General features: G+C 30.1%; 1 protein-coding gene and 1 long non-coding RNA gene across 5 annotated transcripts in view; one reads left to right on the top strand and one right to left on the bottom strand.

Moving 5' to 3' along the window:
• The first annotated feature begins 380 nt into the window (after window positions 1-380).
• On the top strand, window positions 381-2,389 carry LOC125370971. The gene is made up of 3 exons (XR_007217101.1): window positions 381-711; window positions 1,539-1,667; window positions 1,972-2,389. It is a non-coding gene; the product is annotated as an uncharacterized LOC125370971 (long non-coding RNA).
• A 7,617-nt stretch (window positions 2,390-10,006) lies between these two features.
• The window catches only part of LOC8265348, a 28,212-nt gene continuing 21,104 nt past the window's right edge, over window positions 10,007-17,114 (bottom strand). For 3 of the 4 annotated variants that reach the window (XM_015724828.3, XM_015724827.3, XM_048377517.1), the window contains 6 exons: window positions 16,936-17,043; window positions 16,770-16,828; window positions 14,900-15,284; window positions 12,578-14,098; window positions 12,169-12,376; window positions 10,007-11,222 (listed from right to left, as the gene is read on the bottom strand). In XM_015724828.3, coding sequence (XP_015580314.1) covers window positions 11,122-11,222; window positions 12,169-12,376; window positions 12,578-14,098; window positions 14,900-15,284; window positions 16,770-16,828; window positions 16,936-17,043 — 2,382 coding nt within the window. In that variant the 3' untranslated portion in view covers window positions 10,007-11,121. The remainder of the gene's footprint in view (window positions 11,223-12,168; window positions 12,377-12,577; window positions 14,099-14,899; window positions 15,285-16,769; window positions 16,829-16,935; window positions 17,044-17,114) is intronic. The other variant, XR_007216865.1, reaches the window with a different exon arrangement.

A 17,114-nucleotide genomic window follows, 5' to 3' on the forward strand; every position in this document is an offset into this window, starting at 1 on the left:
TAATCATTCAAGAATTTAACTAAAATTTATTATTTTAATTTCTATAATCCTTCAAAAACTTAAATCCAGTACTAGAAAAATACACAATGTAGATAGAATATAACTCATAAAAGTTCTTTTTGTTCTTAATATACATTCAAGTGATTATATTTTTGCAGACATCTATAACAAATTAAATTTCTCATGTTATCAGAAAACTTATGTAAAGAGTTTACACTATACAGAAAACCCATTTCAAATGAAATAATTGTTGATTTAATTATAATTTTGGTCAAATATCTATTGAGTTTTAAGAAAATAATTAATTTTTATATTAAAAAAAGAAAAGTTCCACACTTTAGAAACTTCAAAACATCTAGTCTTGAATTGGGTGCTTTGGGTGAATGTTCTGAGGTTTCTCATCTCATCACCAACCCAAGTTGCACCATTAGCTCCTCTAAACTATAGAAAATAAGGTCTCATTACTTCCAAAAGAAAAAATGTGTTTCAGAAAAACATAAACAATGGCAATATGATTATCTTCCCCCATCATGGAGCCATGAAATGAAGAATCATGGAAGTTCATGAGGAAGAAAGAGCCCAAGAAGGTGGCTGCCAAGCCAATGTTAGGCCATGTTTGGTTAGGAAGTTGCTGCTGTAGCTCCCCCCACCCACCTACCTACCTTCCCATTGGTGGAGAAAAGAAGAAGAAAATCAACTGAGGAATTTCTGGTATTGCTTTTGATTAATGATAGAATATTCTATATTTAAATTTGCAATTGATAAAAATTTATTTTATTATAGTTATTTAACATTAATTATATTTTAGTAAAACTATTATTAGAAATTTCACCTCACTGATGAATAAGAGATATAAACAATTTATAAGGGTTAAGATTCAATCAATTAAGTAGCTAATTCTAGTTATTTTGGTATTGGTTAGATTCAAATTCAAATATGAGAGTCATTCTAATTTAATGTAAGTGTATTATAATATATAAATTTATAAAAATTAATTTTATTTTAATTTTTATAATTTATAAAATAATTAAATACTAGATTAAACAGTTATATATAGTACTTAGTTATTAATCAACCAAATATATTATTTATTAAAAGTTTTTATTTATTTTTAAAATTTAATCGATGATACTTTATAAATATGAGATTCACTAATATAATTTTAATTTGTATAAATAATTAGAAATTATATATCAATTCATTGATACTCTAATTAATAAATGGTTATATATGATTAATTAATTATTTAAAATAAATACTGATTAATTGTCTAAATTTTTTTAAAAAAATACACTTATACTGATAGAGTACAACAAATGATAAACTCCAAATATAGTAGACTGGTGTGAATAGTGACTTGCATAATTAGGTTGCACATTACCATTTTTCTTTAATTTCCTTTTAATGATTATTTCCAAGGGAAAGATCATGAACGCACACACTCTACAATCATCACATACTCTGTATCCATATTTACGGTCAATATAAAACAGCCAATTCAGCGTCTTACACTAAAATTTTTATTATTTTATTTGTAGCTCTCCATTTCGGAGAAAGAAGAAAATGGTTTCAGTGCATGATTAGCAGGAGAAGTGATTGCAGGCACTTTAGTTGTCCATCCGAGAATATCCTGACCGACAAGAACGTTGTCAACTGGACAGAAACAAGTAATGTCTTCCAGAACTTTTCTGCTATTGTTAGACTGATGTCTTTTAATGAATAAACCCAGACTTAACTTTTCCTTCGCAAACTAAACATATGGATTCGATTCATCATAGCCAAACCCATAAGAATTGTAAAAATGCAAATCGGACCTAGTAATCTCTGGGATTATCTAGTACAAGGGTTTTCCAGACAAATGTAGTTTCATTATCAATTGAAAGAACAAACCAACCCATTACAGGAACCTGTGATTCTGGAAATTCCAATATGAAACTTAAATCTAAAACCGAACTTGTTTGGGACTTGCAGCATGGCCCTTCAACGAACAGAACCAGGAAGGTTAAGGGAAACATGGGAAACGGAAAAACCAAACATGGAAAAACAGAGTGAAGAGCTTATCAGGATCAGGTTGAAAGATGAAGGTGATATTCAGCAAATAAAGGACCAGTAATTAGAGCACACGTACCATGATCTGCAAACACAATTGTATCGAGCCAGACACTTGACTGGTTACTGTGAGAGTATTATGTCTCCAAGAATTTCTTCAGGAAGCGAGAATCATGGTTTTCTTTTTTCTGCTCTCTTTTGAGTGCTTCTGCTCGTCGCCATTAGCTCTATACGTACCTTTAAAATATAGACTACGCTGCTGCAATTTTTGATAAGATGTTAACATTTGAGGCTAGCTACATAATCCAAGGCATCTTTCTTTCTCTGTTTTCTTTTTCAGGTGAGCTTTTGGTAATTCTTGAATGAAAATGATTTGCCTGGTTTATGGCTGATTTGATTATTTTAACTAGTCAAGTAATTTTCTTATTAATGGAAAGGACGAAGGCCTTGACAAGCTCATCAAGCAATTGAGCTGTGTTTATGCAGGTGCAGGCTCACTTATGAAGGCTCAGGCTAACGAAGCTACCCATCATTTGCAACCTTCCGATAAATGCCATTAACCGTGCTTAGAATTTACAATAGTAAAAATATTCCCTTTACAAGACTAAGAAAAGAGGAATTTCATCAACCCCATTAAATTTTAAGCAATCCGATCATTAATATTTACCAATAGCTAAGACAAACTTAAAAGGGAACCCAATTAAGACAATTGAGCAACTTAAGAAGAAGATTATGTAAATACTTACTCGAAATCTCACTTATCAGATTCCATTGTGGAAGACACAATTTTTTCTAAAAAATCCGTCATGATATATCTGATCCATGTATAATATCATGAAAAATAAATACAAATTTTTCACTGCTACTTAGTATCGGTAATAGGTCCGAAAAAGTATCTAAAAATAGTAAATTTAGAAATTTGTACCATGTCGACGTAAGGAACCATGGCATATATGTTTGGAAATAGATTCTATTTTGAGAGAGTCGAAAAAGCACTATCTAGTTAAAAAGTTATTAGATTCTAATTTATATATATATATATATATATATTAGATATTAGAATTATATTCTAATTTAATAAATTGAATATTAAATAAATATGATATTATAATATTAATATAAATATATTCAAATATATTCAAATATTAAAATCAAATATTAATATTATTATATTAAAAATCAAATTATTATATTAAAATATTAAAATAGATTTATAAATTTACTTTATTTATTTACTTTTTTTTTCTATAGATCTATCTTATCCACATGGTAGCTCATTCAGGAATTGAATCAATTGCTCATTCTGCAACTCCAATAAAACCACGTATTCGCACCAAAATTGAACACACATATCCATTACTTGATTTAACCCTTTCATTAAACATATTAATTAATAAGCTCACACTTGCACTAGAATCACAGTCATTTTTGTTTCTAACCTCCTTAATTATAACTCTTATAAGTAAATTCATATTATATCAAATTATATCAAATTTTAGGTGTTTAGACTGCAAGTGTGTTAGCACTTTGCAACTTATGTAAGTCTAATTTATAAATTATTCTTATTTCTATAATTGTTTACGGCTTCTTATGTTCATTATAGAGTTGGCAATAAGAAATATTATTGATATTTTATAATAGCTAATAATGACTTTGTCAAAATACCTTGGAGCCCTCATAAGTCATGATTGACATATGGTAGTATATCATGACTGTTCAAATAGTCATATGCAAGTATCAGTGTATAACTAGAACCAGCGCATAAGCCCTAATAAAATCGAAATATCCCATACTTAAGATAACTATGTCATCTCAATTTGATAATAAATTACTAATAAGAAGTAAGCTCTATGTAATTTATTATCAAGTGCTTCATCATTCAGAATACTTATCACACAAGTATCTTTTATTATTCACATCATTATTAGTTTCTCATGCTAATCATAAGTGACAAATAGTTAGCTAGTCTTTCGTATTTGTAATGCCCAATCAGAAATCTTACAACTAGAAATTCTTGTCATAATAGTAGCACTAAGACATTTGTCCTTCATATTCTCAACTTTTTGAGAATGAATATCTCATTTGGTAATAGTGGATTTATTTAATTAAAATATAGCATTAAAAATTGATTGAATTAAACGAGCATTAACTAATAAATATTACACAATAAGTTCCAAAATATTAGTGATACATTACTAATGATTTCTACTAAAGTAATCTCCACAGTATTTAAGTCTCATCCTCTTAAGTAGCAATCTAAATGCTGCTTAGTGGATCTATTGCATTTTCAGCTAATGATTTTTTGCATAAAGATATCTCATCTTCCAACAATCTCTTAGATAATACTATATCATTGTTTTATGTGTTTGGACTTCTTATGAGACCTAGGTTCCTTAGCTTGAGCTATAGCTCATTCATAATACAGTGCAAAGATACTCCATATAGAATAGTTAGAACTATTACCAAGTCTGAGACAAATATTTTAATCCAAACTTCTTTTCTTACATCCAATATTGCAATATATTCGACCTCTATACTGGAGTCAACTATTCCTATTGGAACTCTTTCAGCTTACAGCTCAAGACTCGAGATAGACTTTTTATTATCTACATCTAATTTGAATTAGAGTAAGTAAGACCTTCCAAATACATGTCACCCTCTCCATAAACTAAAACTAAATTCTTAGTCTTTCTTAAGTACTTAAAGATGTTTTTAACTGTTATGCAACGTTCTTCTTTAAGATTTGACTAATACTTGTTAATCAAACTAAAAGCACATATAATATCTAGTCTTGTGCATAATATTGCATATATTAAACTCTTATTAGCTAATTTATATGGAACTTTTACCATTCTTTCTCTCTTTTTATGGACAATCCTTTTAAAAGATAAGTATGATGCTTAACTAGTAAGAGTTATTTCTTAGAGTCGAGCATGTTGAATCTCTTCAATGCCTTCTTTAAGTGTAGACTTTAAGATAAACCTATAGTCTTTTTCACTTTATCATTATACAGATTTCAATAATATAGGCCGGGTTTTAATATTTTTAATAGAGAATGTTCTAGACAACAAAAATTTGATGACATTCTTTTTTAAGATTTGACTCATACTTACTAAGCAAAATAACAGCATATGTAATATCTAGCATTATCCATAATATTGCATATATTAAACTCTCATTAGCCGATTCATATGCTTTCATCATTCTTTCTCTTGCTTCAATAGTCTGTATAAATAATCCTTTTAAAAGATAAATATCATGCCTAACACGTAAGAGTTCTTTCCCAGAGTCAAGTATATTGAACCTCTTCGACGCCTTCTCTAAGTGTAGACTTTAGGATAAACCTTCACTTAACTCTTATGCAAATTTCAATAATATAAGTCGGTTTCTAATATTTTCAATAAAAAATATACTAGACAACAAAACTTTGATTGATATTAGCATGTTGATGTTATTGCCCATTAATAAAATGGTATCTACATATAAAATTAGAAAAGTAATTGTATTCCCACTAGTCTTATTATAAATATAAGGCTCATCCTCATTATTGATGAAGTCAAATAATTTTATTGTTTCATCAAAATAGTAATTTCAACTCCTTAAGGCTTGCTTTAAAACTATAAATAGATTCTTTAAACTTGTACATCTTATGGGATCCATCATCTCATTCAAAACCCTTTAGTTGTTCTATGTAGTATACATTAAGGAAAAGCAGTCGTGGCATCTATTTGTTAGACCTTATAATCATAATATACAACAATGACTAACAAAATTCTAATGGATTTCAATATGGCCACTCGCAAAAATGTTATTATTAGTATTGAAAGGTTTAAATATAAGACTAAAAGTGAAACCATTTTTCATTTGTTGCATCCTCTTTTGTTAAAACTTTTATATGTCAAAACATCTATTTGTTACATTATTTTTGGTTAAGACTTTTATGTGAGAACAATTAGGGGGCAACATTAGATCATTTGTCCACATAATCATTCAGAAGTCTTTTATGCAGTTTAAGTGTAAATTTAGGAGAATCTAAGGGGCAAAATGACATTTTACGCCACATACAGGGGTTATTAATATAGTTAGTCGTGTCATTTCTCCCCATGCGGAGAATAGGTACATTTTTCAGGTTCAGACCTTACCGTATCCAAACTTTTAGAACCACAACTTCAGATCTAGGCCTGGCTATAGGTCGATTCAAAACTAGAACTAAACTAATCAAATCTAGAATCGATTCAAACTAATGTCAGTTCCTCTTTACTTGAAACCAACAATTTCTAAACCGGATCCAACCTACGAAAAAATAAATTATGTATAAATTTTTAATATATAAATATATTATTTATTTCTTATCCCTCTCTAGACTTACACTTTTATTTTTCTAGAAGATCTCTATTTTTATTTATTATCTAGAGTTATCTCTTTAGAATTATTATATTTTTCTTAAATTACTATATACGTATATTTGTTATTTATAAATTCTTTCATACAAATCTTTTTAACACCATCTCATTTTTTTAATATTATTTTTTATATTTTAGTTTTTATTTTATCACTAAAAAGTTTTGAACACTTTGTTTTACTATTGCAATCAGCCAGAACCGGCACCGTCTAGTTCTATACCAGCTTGATACCACCAAGAGGCGATTCAAGGCCAATTCCATAATGCCATAGAACCATGAACCAAAAGTTTTGATCTGCAATCAGCCTATTTAAATATAAACTATATTTGCTCTATCTTTTTAGTCACCACTACCCAAAATAAAATCTAAATATTTTAGAGAAAATTACAATCTATACGCTTTTTTTGAAAGTAATTACAAAAGTACTCCTTGTTTTACTTTCTTACATTTTTACTCTCTTGTCTTACTCTTTTACGCTTTCTATTTTTGCACGACAAGTCATGTGTACAAGGAAAAGAGAAATGAAAGAGTATGAGAGGAAAGGGAATAGAATCGTACATGTATTGTCTATTAATATTTATGTATAATTTAAAGCAACAAATATATAGATCTTTATTCCAAAAAAGCTTTTTTAAACCCTTTAATAAAATATTCTTTTATAAGAAATTAAAGAAAATATTTTTATTTATTTTTTGATTTAAAACTTATTTGCTATAAATAAAAATAGGAATAGTAATTAAATTATTAATTTAGTTTGAGAATTTAATCAGTATTATTAGAGAGGACATTCATAATATTGGAATTTGAATAATCAATTAATGGAGGAGTTAAATGAACAATATAGAGTACAACATATTAAAATAATTCCATTTCAGTCCAATTAATACCAAAATAATTAAAACTGTTCATTTGGTAGATTAGACCTTAGCATTTATAAATTAATTTTATCTTTTTTTATCTATTAGTAATATGGGAATTCACAATATGCATCAAGTACAAATTTAATTTTGTTATTCAGTTGTCACTTAAGTTCCAATTTTTTCTCTAAAATATGAAATTAATTTGAAACATAAATATACCACTGTACTAAACTACTAAGACTAGATAGCCATTCAAAGAAGAAAATTAAGAAATTAAGAAATTAAGAAACTAAACATCCTTCTTGATAGAGAATTAGAAAATTAATAAATCAGGTAAATGCTAAGTTTACTAATGGAATTGGAATTAATTCCAACCAATATCAAAATAACTAAAACTAATCATTTAATTAAAATTTAATATTGATAAATTAGTTGAATCTCTTTCTTTTCTTTAATGATATGAAATCTCTAACAGTGATTTAAAGAGTCATATCAACTAATTAACTGGTCTACAACTATGAAGGCACTAAGTCAACCATAAAATTAAGTTTATACTACTCAAATCTTAAATATTAATTTAATTTAGTTATTGCTTTAATTTGATTAAATAAATCCAATAAACTAATTACACAAATTATTATCATAATTTAATATTAATCATACTTAAAATAATTTTTAATAATATAAAATTATATGTTCCATTTTCATTAATATTACAAAACTCTAAATTAATTATTTGATTTAACTATACATGGAAGTTATGCAATTGAAAATAATGTTATTACTAAAATATTTCACCTTGAGTATATTATTATTTAGTTTGAAAATCAAGTTCTATAAATATAATGACTTGAAAAAATTTAGAATATTACATAGTTACTTTGAATAACTCCTTCTTCTTCTTTTTTTAACGTTTGATTAATGTTTAATTGATGTTAAGATGGTATAATTTATATTTAGTTAATGTTTGGTTGATTTTCTAATCTATAAAAAATTATCTTTAATTCTTTTTCTTGTATTTTTCTTTTTTTTTATGTCTCAACTTTTTTTTTCTTCATTTTTTTGATCTCTCTTATTTCAATTCTCTTTTTTACGTAATATTGTCCTTAATAATTTTTAAAAAAATCAGTTTATATTACTCTTGTAAAAGTTTAGTTTTTTATTTTTATAATTTAATGGTTTTGTTGATATTTGGTTAATGTTCTATTGATTTTAACATGAGTATAATTGATATTTAGTTGATGTTCGGTTGATTTTTTAGATATATGGAGATTTATTTTAATTTAATTTCTTGAATTATCATTTACCCATTGAAGAAAATTCAAAATATTAATTTATTAATATTTAGCTTTTTACGCATTTTTATTCTATTTCGGCAATAATTCAAAGGTAAAAGTTAAGAGAGAGGTAAAAAACATGTTGAATGTTGAGATAAGACTATTTGGATTCTTACACACTATTTCGTTGATGCGGTAAATGATCAAAGAAGAAAATGAAATAGTAAAGTCATAAACTGATTTTGGATACTTTAGAAGTTGTCTTGCCATGAAATTAGCAAACAGATATAGCCAATGATAATTTTTTATAATATGTAATAATTTCTTAATAATTTTTCGATTTTCTCAATGTTTGATTTATTCTTAGATTTATGAAGAATTGCTTCAATTTTCTTTTGAATTATTATTTACTTGTTGAATTTGCAATGATGATTTACTTGTTGATTTTTATGATTAAATCATCATCAGTTACTTGTTGAATTGCACTAAAGAATTACCTATTGAATTTTTATGAACGAATCATTACTAAATTCAAAAAGAGAATAAGAAATAAAAACGTAAAAAGCAGCAACAACAACATCTTTAACCTCTCATAATTCATCTAATTACCCCGATGCTCTCACTCTTAAGATCGAGAAAAATTCCAATAGGTGTATTTTTTAAAATATTATTTTCCTTATTTAAACATATATAGATTTATTATTATCAATTTTTATTTTAATTCTTTAAAGCAAGAGAAGCATTTTCCAAATTAGCATAATTTGATTTAAAAATAAATGCATTGATTTTCTTTTAATTTTTTTGGTTGCACGCACTAGCTTTTACATTGCAAAAATCCAATTTATTACAAGAATTGTGTATTGTTATAGCTAAATAAATCTAAAAATAAAATAACAATTGAATAAAATCTCAAAAATTAAAAAGAGAAAAATACATGAACAAAAGAAAATTGATTCGCAATTATTATCAAAATTCACTTGTATAAAAAAATTGTCGAAGAAAATAATAATAAATAATTAAAGCTAATTCTCTAATATTAACTAAGGCAAAATATTCACTACCATAATAATATAGTAATCAGACAAATTAGTGTCCCTATACTAACCTTGAAAGTTGATGAGAACAAATAAAACCTTGCAACTTAGGGACAAGAGAATGAGCGTATTTTTGCAAATAAGTTACTTCGAAAAGAGTATTTTTGTAAGCAATTTCTTTTTTATGTATTTTTGTTATTAAAATGGTTAAAACACGTCTTTGTGTAAAAGACCCAACATTTTTTTCCATCTCTTCTGTCTTTTTACACCCAATTTCAGCAACCCACAATCCCTAATAAGATATTTCATCTATGGATCGATTGGTCAAATTTTAGTAATTTTAGCAGCTTAAATAAAAGCACAGATAGTAGCATCATTCAATATTTAAAGAAAAAAGGAAGACATTTTATTTACAAGGTACTTCATGATCAACATAAAAGTAGAAGATTCGCTAAAACCCCAGGCATTAACCCCCAAACACCATATGATCCTAAATTTAACTCAAAAACAGAAAACATACAGCCAAATTTATAAGGAAAAAGGCCACCAACACCATCACCGAGGACAACTAGTAGAGGTCAGACCTTAGAAAGCTGGCCGCATTCGGCAATGACAGGCTTAGAAGTCCGACTAGAGGAAGCGCCAACCTTCTCAAAAGCCTTAACATGCATACCCTTGACAACACGACCAAACATGAAGTGTTTTTACCATCAAGCCACTCAGTTTTAGCAGTACAGATGAAAAACTGAGACCCATTAGTTCCAGGACCAGAACTTGCCATAGATAATACACCACGTCCAGTGTGTTTCTTTATAAAGTTCTCATCAGCAAAATAACATTATAAGCTGTGAAAGATTATCAAGCAAAAGCAATTTTTGCCATGGCAGAACCTCAAACTCATCAAAACATTGCTGTTCACCAAGAAATGTAAAACTAAAAATCCCAACAGTGTAAATTACCCGTTTCCATTTAATCACCCCTACAACAGATAAAAGTAGGTGACAGACAACAGAAGGAAGACACGCAATGGGAGACGTATTATTGTCTCTCTGGATAATGGCAGCCTAGTTCAACTCCTATCTGCTTGTTTGGAATTATGGTAATTTAACGATCGAAGCAATATGTCAAAATAGAAGTACTAAATTCTTTAGAGCATGTGACGCTTGATGGGAAGGGGCAGGGCCCTTCTAAGCAGAAGTTGAAGAGGAACAAAAAAAGGACTTGCAAATAATTCAATTATCGCATGATAACAATGATGAATGTCGCCAAATATACATTCCCTCTTCCTGGTGAGCATATGCTGCATATCTTTGTTAGAAAGAAACAAAAAAATCTCCTTTCAATCACAAAAAGGAGTGGCTGGAAGAGAAGGCTGGAACTGAAAGGAGGTAACAGAAATTACTCGTACCTTTAAGAGTAGCAAAATGTCTGTCTTCTATGCCTACATTTTCATTCTCTCTCTAAACCTACTACAGTTCACCTATCTCTGCCAAGTATTTCACAAGAGACCTTCAGTTTGTAATAATCCGGGATAGACTAGTGATACGATCTGTTTCAAGGATCTTATAGATGATTTCAAGAAAGCATGCCCCTCCATTGCTACAAAAACCAATAAAACCATAATGTTATGATAGAAGTGCATATCCAAAAATGTTAATATTATGTTTGGTTAAAATTCATTAAAGAATTCATTTGCAAATGAATTTTAATATTTAATGTATAAAATGATAACTACGGGATTCATTTAAAATAAAATAAATATTGTGTTGCCAATAAATTATTATAAAAGAAAAATTATAGAGAGGACATTAGAGAAAAAGTAAAATGAAATAATAAAGTTGAAAGGGATATTTTAGTCTTATGAAATACATTGACTTACTAATGTGGAATTTATTTGAAAATTTTATCTACTTTGTTAAAATTTGATTTAGTTGTAACCAATTCCACAATTTTAATTAAGGATAAGTGCGAAAAAGTACCGTGTGGTTACAAATCGTGACAAAAAATATATTTTACTATTATAAGACTTGATTCGCAAAGATCCAGCCATCTTCACTCCAATCAAGCATCTTATTATATTGTTCGTCTTTGATAATACGAGTTTAAAGCTTAACAATTTCTAATTTCATCGTTTGACTATCAAATCATAGTTTAAGAAGTCATTGATTCGATGAAATTGATTTGACGGTCAAACAACTACATTTTGAATTGCTAAGCTCTAAACTCATATTATCAAACACATGCAATATAATAATGATGGCTGATCGAAGTGAAAATGACGGAGTCCTTGTGAATCGATACTTTTTAACAGTGAAGAACTTATTTTTGTCACAACAGACCTCTTTTTTTACTGAAAATTTTCAAATCGTGAAATCACAGAGTACTTTTTTGTACTTATCTCATTTAATTATGTAGAATTCTAAATGAACTTTTGTTTCAACCAAACACATAAAATTTTATATTTGCAAATGAATTTCATAAAATCTTATGAAATTCATTTTAACCAAACCCAATATAAAATGGGAGCAAGATGAAAAGGCAATACCATTTAATAGCAATTTGATTTCTTTCGAGAAATCCTCCACACGTCCTAGTACAGGTCTTATTCCACATATCTGCAGAACACAAAGCTCTAAATACAATGCCATCTCCATTATTTGAAGCAGCATGAGACAGATGTCTTGGATTTCAGGATGAACTTGCTTCAACTTGTTCGCATTACAGATTTCAGAAACAACAGTAATTGCTTGATCCTGCATTCAAGAAAATAAATTGCCAACAATATCAACTACTTGAGAATTTTAAGTAAAACATACAACTTACTTCAAGCTTAAGCACAAAGAAATTTCATAAAACCAATCTAGGTAACTAAACTTGAGTTTTAGTGGTCCCACATCTTAACAAATCCCATCATTTAGAGGATAGAGACAACGTAAAGCCAAAAAAAAGTTCACCTGCAAGCCATGTAATATCTCAGGCATTGGAAGCTCAGGAATATGAGCAAGATCGACAAATCCTAGTTCCTCTGACCTTTTAACAGAGCCCTCTGCTTCTAAACAGAGAAACTTCAATAGAAGAAATGCAATTCGATAAATCTGCAAGCCAACTAGGTCCGAGAAATATGATGGAGACACAGGACCTGTAATTTCAGTTGATTGACTCTTGATTGCAAGAGCAGTACTGGTAGCTGAGACAGCGGAAGGTTTGGGCTTTGGTGCACAACAGATAGGTGAAAGTGCAAACCATCCATTCCTGCTGTTTATAAATGATGGTTTATTGCAGCACTCAAATTCCTCTTTGGACATAGGAGGACATAAGAGCGGGGACATTCTACTAGTAGATTCTCCAAGATGATGAGTTCCTCGGCTAATAAAAGCCAATAGGTGGACACTTTTTTCTCTCAACTGTGAATCCATTTCTTTCATGGCTTTAACCCAGACGTTCCAGTGTTTTGCTAGAGTGCAAATAAAAAGGAGAGTATGCTCTGTTTCCTTGAGAGCATTCAAAGAAGTTTGAGTTCTCTGCGCCCGTGATCTTTTCTTGTCATGGTTATCAGATGGAAAATCAGGCGCGTCAAGATAATAAGAAATCAAATTTGCTTTCTCTGAAAATAAGTATGGTATTACATTTTCCATGACATGCGTACAAGAGCTGTCTTTCAAAGAATGAACCATAGCTGTGACCACTGCCAAGCCAAGCCCCCAAATGTGTTGAGACTTGTCATCCTTTTCAGACGATTTCAGGAAGCCAATGTTGCTAACAGTCATTGTGGAAGGTCTACCATCTAATAAATTGCCAAATAACACCTGAAGAGATGATAGAAAGCCAGCACTAAGAAGCAATTCAGCACCTTCTCTCACACGTGCCAGAGTCAGAAGGAATTTCAATTTAATTGGAATGGATGCAGGAGAATTATCTTCATGAAGCTTCAGAATAACATGCAGCAACTGAAGATGTTTCTGTATGATGGGGAACCAAGTCTTTGGTGTCAAAAAACTTTTGAGTATCAAGTCAATGGTTGTTAAGGAGAGACCACAATGCTCATCAGTAGTGCATTCACATAGAATAGGCAATAATCCAAGGCAGACATTTGAAATCTCTGCAAAGCCTTCAGATTCCTTATCTGGAATTTTACTGAACTCCAGTGCAAAGAGAAGCAGCATAAGCAAGATCTTCACTGTTTTTCCAACCCTACTAATGGATGACCTGAAGTCAGTCATTGCTTTGAGGCCAACACCAGAGGTTTTCAAAACAAGGGCACAAGCAGGTAAAGTAATGCTGCCTTGTGCTAATCTTACAAGATGAAGAAGTAATTCTGCTTGTGTCCAAACGCAATTCAGAATCTCTTCAGAGGCATCAAGCACTGGGGCCAACGATTCCACCGTGACATGAAAACATCGGCACATGTGGTCAATGCATGACAAGAAGAGTTGATCAGAGATCCTCCCGCCAGTAGTGGCCTTTTTCTCCAGCAACTTCACACAAGAGTAAATTGAAATCATTTAAATAAGAGGGAAAATAAATCAAAGAACAGAATATCAGATATATCCAATAAATAAATAAAGAAAGGAAAATGAAAGGAAAACAATTGGTATATTGGTGAATAAGCCCTTAATAGAAGGGCTTTTTCTTGATATTTTGTGCTCAAGCACATCGTTGATATTACACAATGAAGGTTAAGAACCATTTTTTTTTTTCATTTAATTTTTTATTAACAGTGCTTCTGATACTTTTCTCTTTAATAGTATTGGTTGGAACTAAAACAATTTACTAGTGAAGAACGAAGAGAAATATAAATTGGAGGACAACCATCATTCAGAAGTAAGGCTTCTATTCAACAACCTGTTGGAAAAAAATATAATGGCCATCCCAGGATCTTATACGATGTTTTAAGACAAAACTGATGTCAAAACCACATAGTTACAGAAACAAACTTACTAAAAGGTAATCTAAGCCATTTTCAAGAAGTGGTTTCTATACCCAAGTTCCCTTGCTTTCGATGCCTAGGCGTCAATTGTAAAAGGACATGCTCAATGACATTGCTCTCAACCATTATCAACTTTTTTTATTACTTCCAAATCAACAAGAAAACATACCAATATAAAAGTTACAAAAACAATTTACGCTGTAGGTGACCTCAATTATTAGTTTTAGTTTTATCCAGTTTACAACTCAACAGTTTCTGCATGATCATGTCAAAGCTATAACAAACACTGTATCTGAGTATTGCAAATACTGGAGCTGCAATAAAGGCCAATAGAAATTCAGATACTTACATTCCCTTCATACATAGTCAAGACAGTTATCAATGCTTTCAGCATAGAAAGCTTTGAACTTGAAAGAATAACCATTGAATTCATTTGCTGCATGCAACCCAACATTGTTTCTGCAATTGCTTTATATTCTTTCCACTCTGTATAATCCCACATATCTAATCCCAAATCTGTTTTTATACGAATGAGGTCATACAAGTAGATATCTTTTACATCTGCCAAACATTCATCACTGTACTTTTGTTGGTATATCTGCAAACATTTTGATTCAACCAAAAACAGAGAGAGTTCTTTGAATGGCCCAGGACCCATTTTACGGCCTTCAAGCTCGCCTTGTAAATGATAATAGAGATCATTGAGAATTAGACCTTTTAGTTCCTTCCCCTCACTGAAATGTAAAAATTATAATTAAAAAATTAAAATGATTCAACAACAGCATTTTCTGGATTTGCAAAGTTTGTTAGACAAATTGCGAGCCAAACAAACTTCTATAACCAATTATCAAAAGTATTGCAACCTATTTAAGATAGCCAAACTAAGCATGTGATGATGCCGGTGGTAAAGAACAATAAGTAATTAGCCATTCATGCCAAGCCAAAGAAACAATTGAGCACAACGTAGCATTCAATCACCTCATAGAAACACAAAAAATTATCAAATCAAATCAACAATGGCTGTCCCAAAGAAAATATAGAGAAGTAAAGTTACTTAGCATTCATACATGATAAAAGACTGCTAATATAAAGCGACTTTCAGAAGTAGCTGGAAATATTTCAAATGAACAAAATTCCTATATTCTAACTAATATAAATGAACATAGAAACAGTTTAAGTTTGAAGTTATGAGAAGAATGAAACCTAGGAATCAGAACTTCCCCCACAATATATCCAACTGAGATTCTGGAAGACAACTTTACATGCAAAAAACCTCAAAAACACTACTTCCTATACCATTTCAACTACTAATATCCACAACCAGTCACATGGAACAGATTCCTCAGTTACAAGCAAAATAATTTGACAAAATTCCAAATTGAAAGCTATATTTATATATAGGCAAAAGGCACAAAAATGCCCTTGAACTTATTAGAAAAGTCCAATTAAGTTCCCATGTTTCTTTTGGCTCAATTAAACCCATTAACTTCTATAAAAGGTCCAATTAAATTCCCATCCTTTTCTTGACTCAATTAAACCCATTAACTTTTATAAAAGGTCCAATTAATCCCCAATGCTAACAACATCCAAAATGCCATTAAGTGCAAGGATCCTATTATTTTGAGAGTGTAAATAATAATCGCTCTGAATATTTTAAAGTCACGCCTATATCACGTGAGGGGGAAAAAGTCACTTTTTTTTTATTTAACTTACATCATAGCTCCTACAACCGTAGAACCTTCTTCCAGAATTAGTCTCTCTCCATGAAGTATACATCTTTGTGGTTTTATTGCAAAAACATATTGGAGGTGGTAGGATGTAATTTAACTCAACAACTTGCACTCACCCTCTACTTACAAATGAGCATGATGAAAAAGACGAAAATATTGCTGTTATTTTAGGTGAGGAAAGAAATTACTACTCTTATTTGTAAATTGGAGTTTATAGATACTAATTGTGCAAAAATAAAGAAGAAGAAATAGCTTTCTTTCCCTCATGTGACATAGGAGTGACTTTAAAATTTCAGAGTGTTATTATTCGCGCTCTCAAAATAGTAGAACACTTATACTTGATGGGGTTAATTTGACCTTTTATGAAAGTTAATGGGTTTAATTGAGCTAAAAAAAAGAATGGAAACTTAATTGGACTTTTCTAATAAGTTCAAGGGCATTTTTGTACCTTTTGCCATATATATATATATATATATATATGCACATTACCTGTAGCCCCGTTGTGAGTATTGAGCCAACAGTTCAGAAAAGGCTGGCTGACAGGTTAACTGTTAAGAGATAAATAGGAGGAAATAAACAAAAATGCAATCGGCCTCAGAAAATAATTAACTTATTGAAGAAATAACCAGTTCACCATGCAGATAAAGGATCATACACTTTCAAATGTGACTCGGATCTTCTCAAGTAACGAAATAGACAAACTTCCAGCATCACTAGATCCTAATTTCACCATCACTTGAACAACGAACAAAGTGGCAGCAACCTAAAACTTGCAGATGACAAAGTTATTATCACACTATCAGTAATAGATCCAAAACAGACACAAGCAGGAGT

This window comes from Ricinus communis, chromosome 8 (assembly GCF_019578655.1).
Source record: "Ricinus communis isolate WT05 ecotype wild-type chromosome 8, ASM1957865v1, whole genome shotgun sequence".
NCBI lineage: Eukaryota > Viridiplantae > Streptophyta > Magnoliopsida > Malpighiales > Euphorbiaceae > Ricinus > Ricinus communis.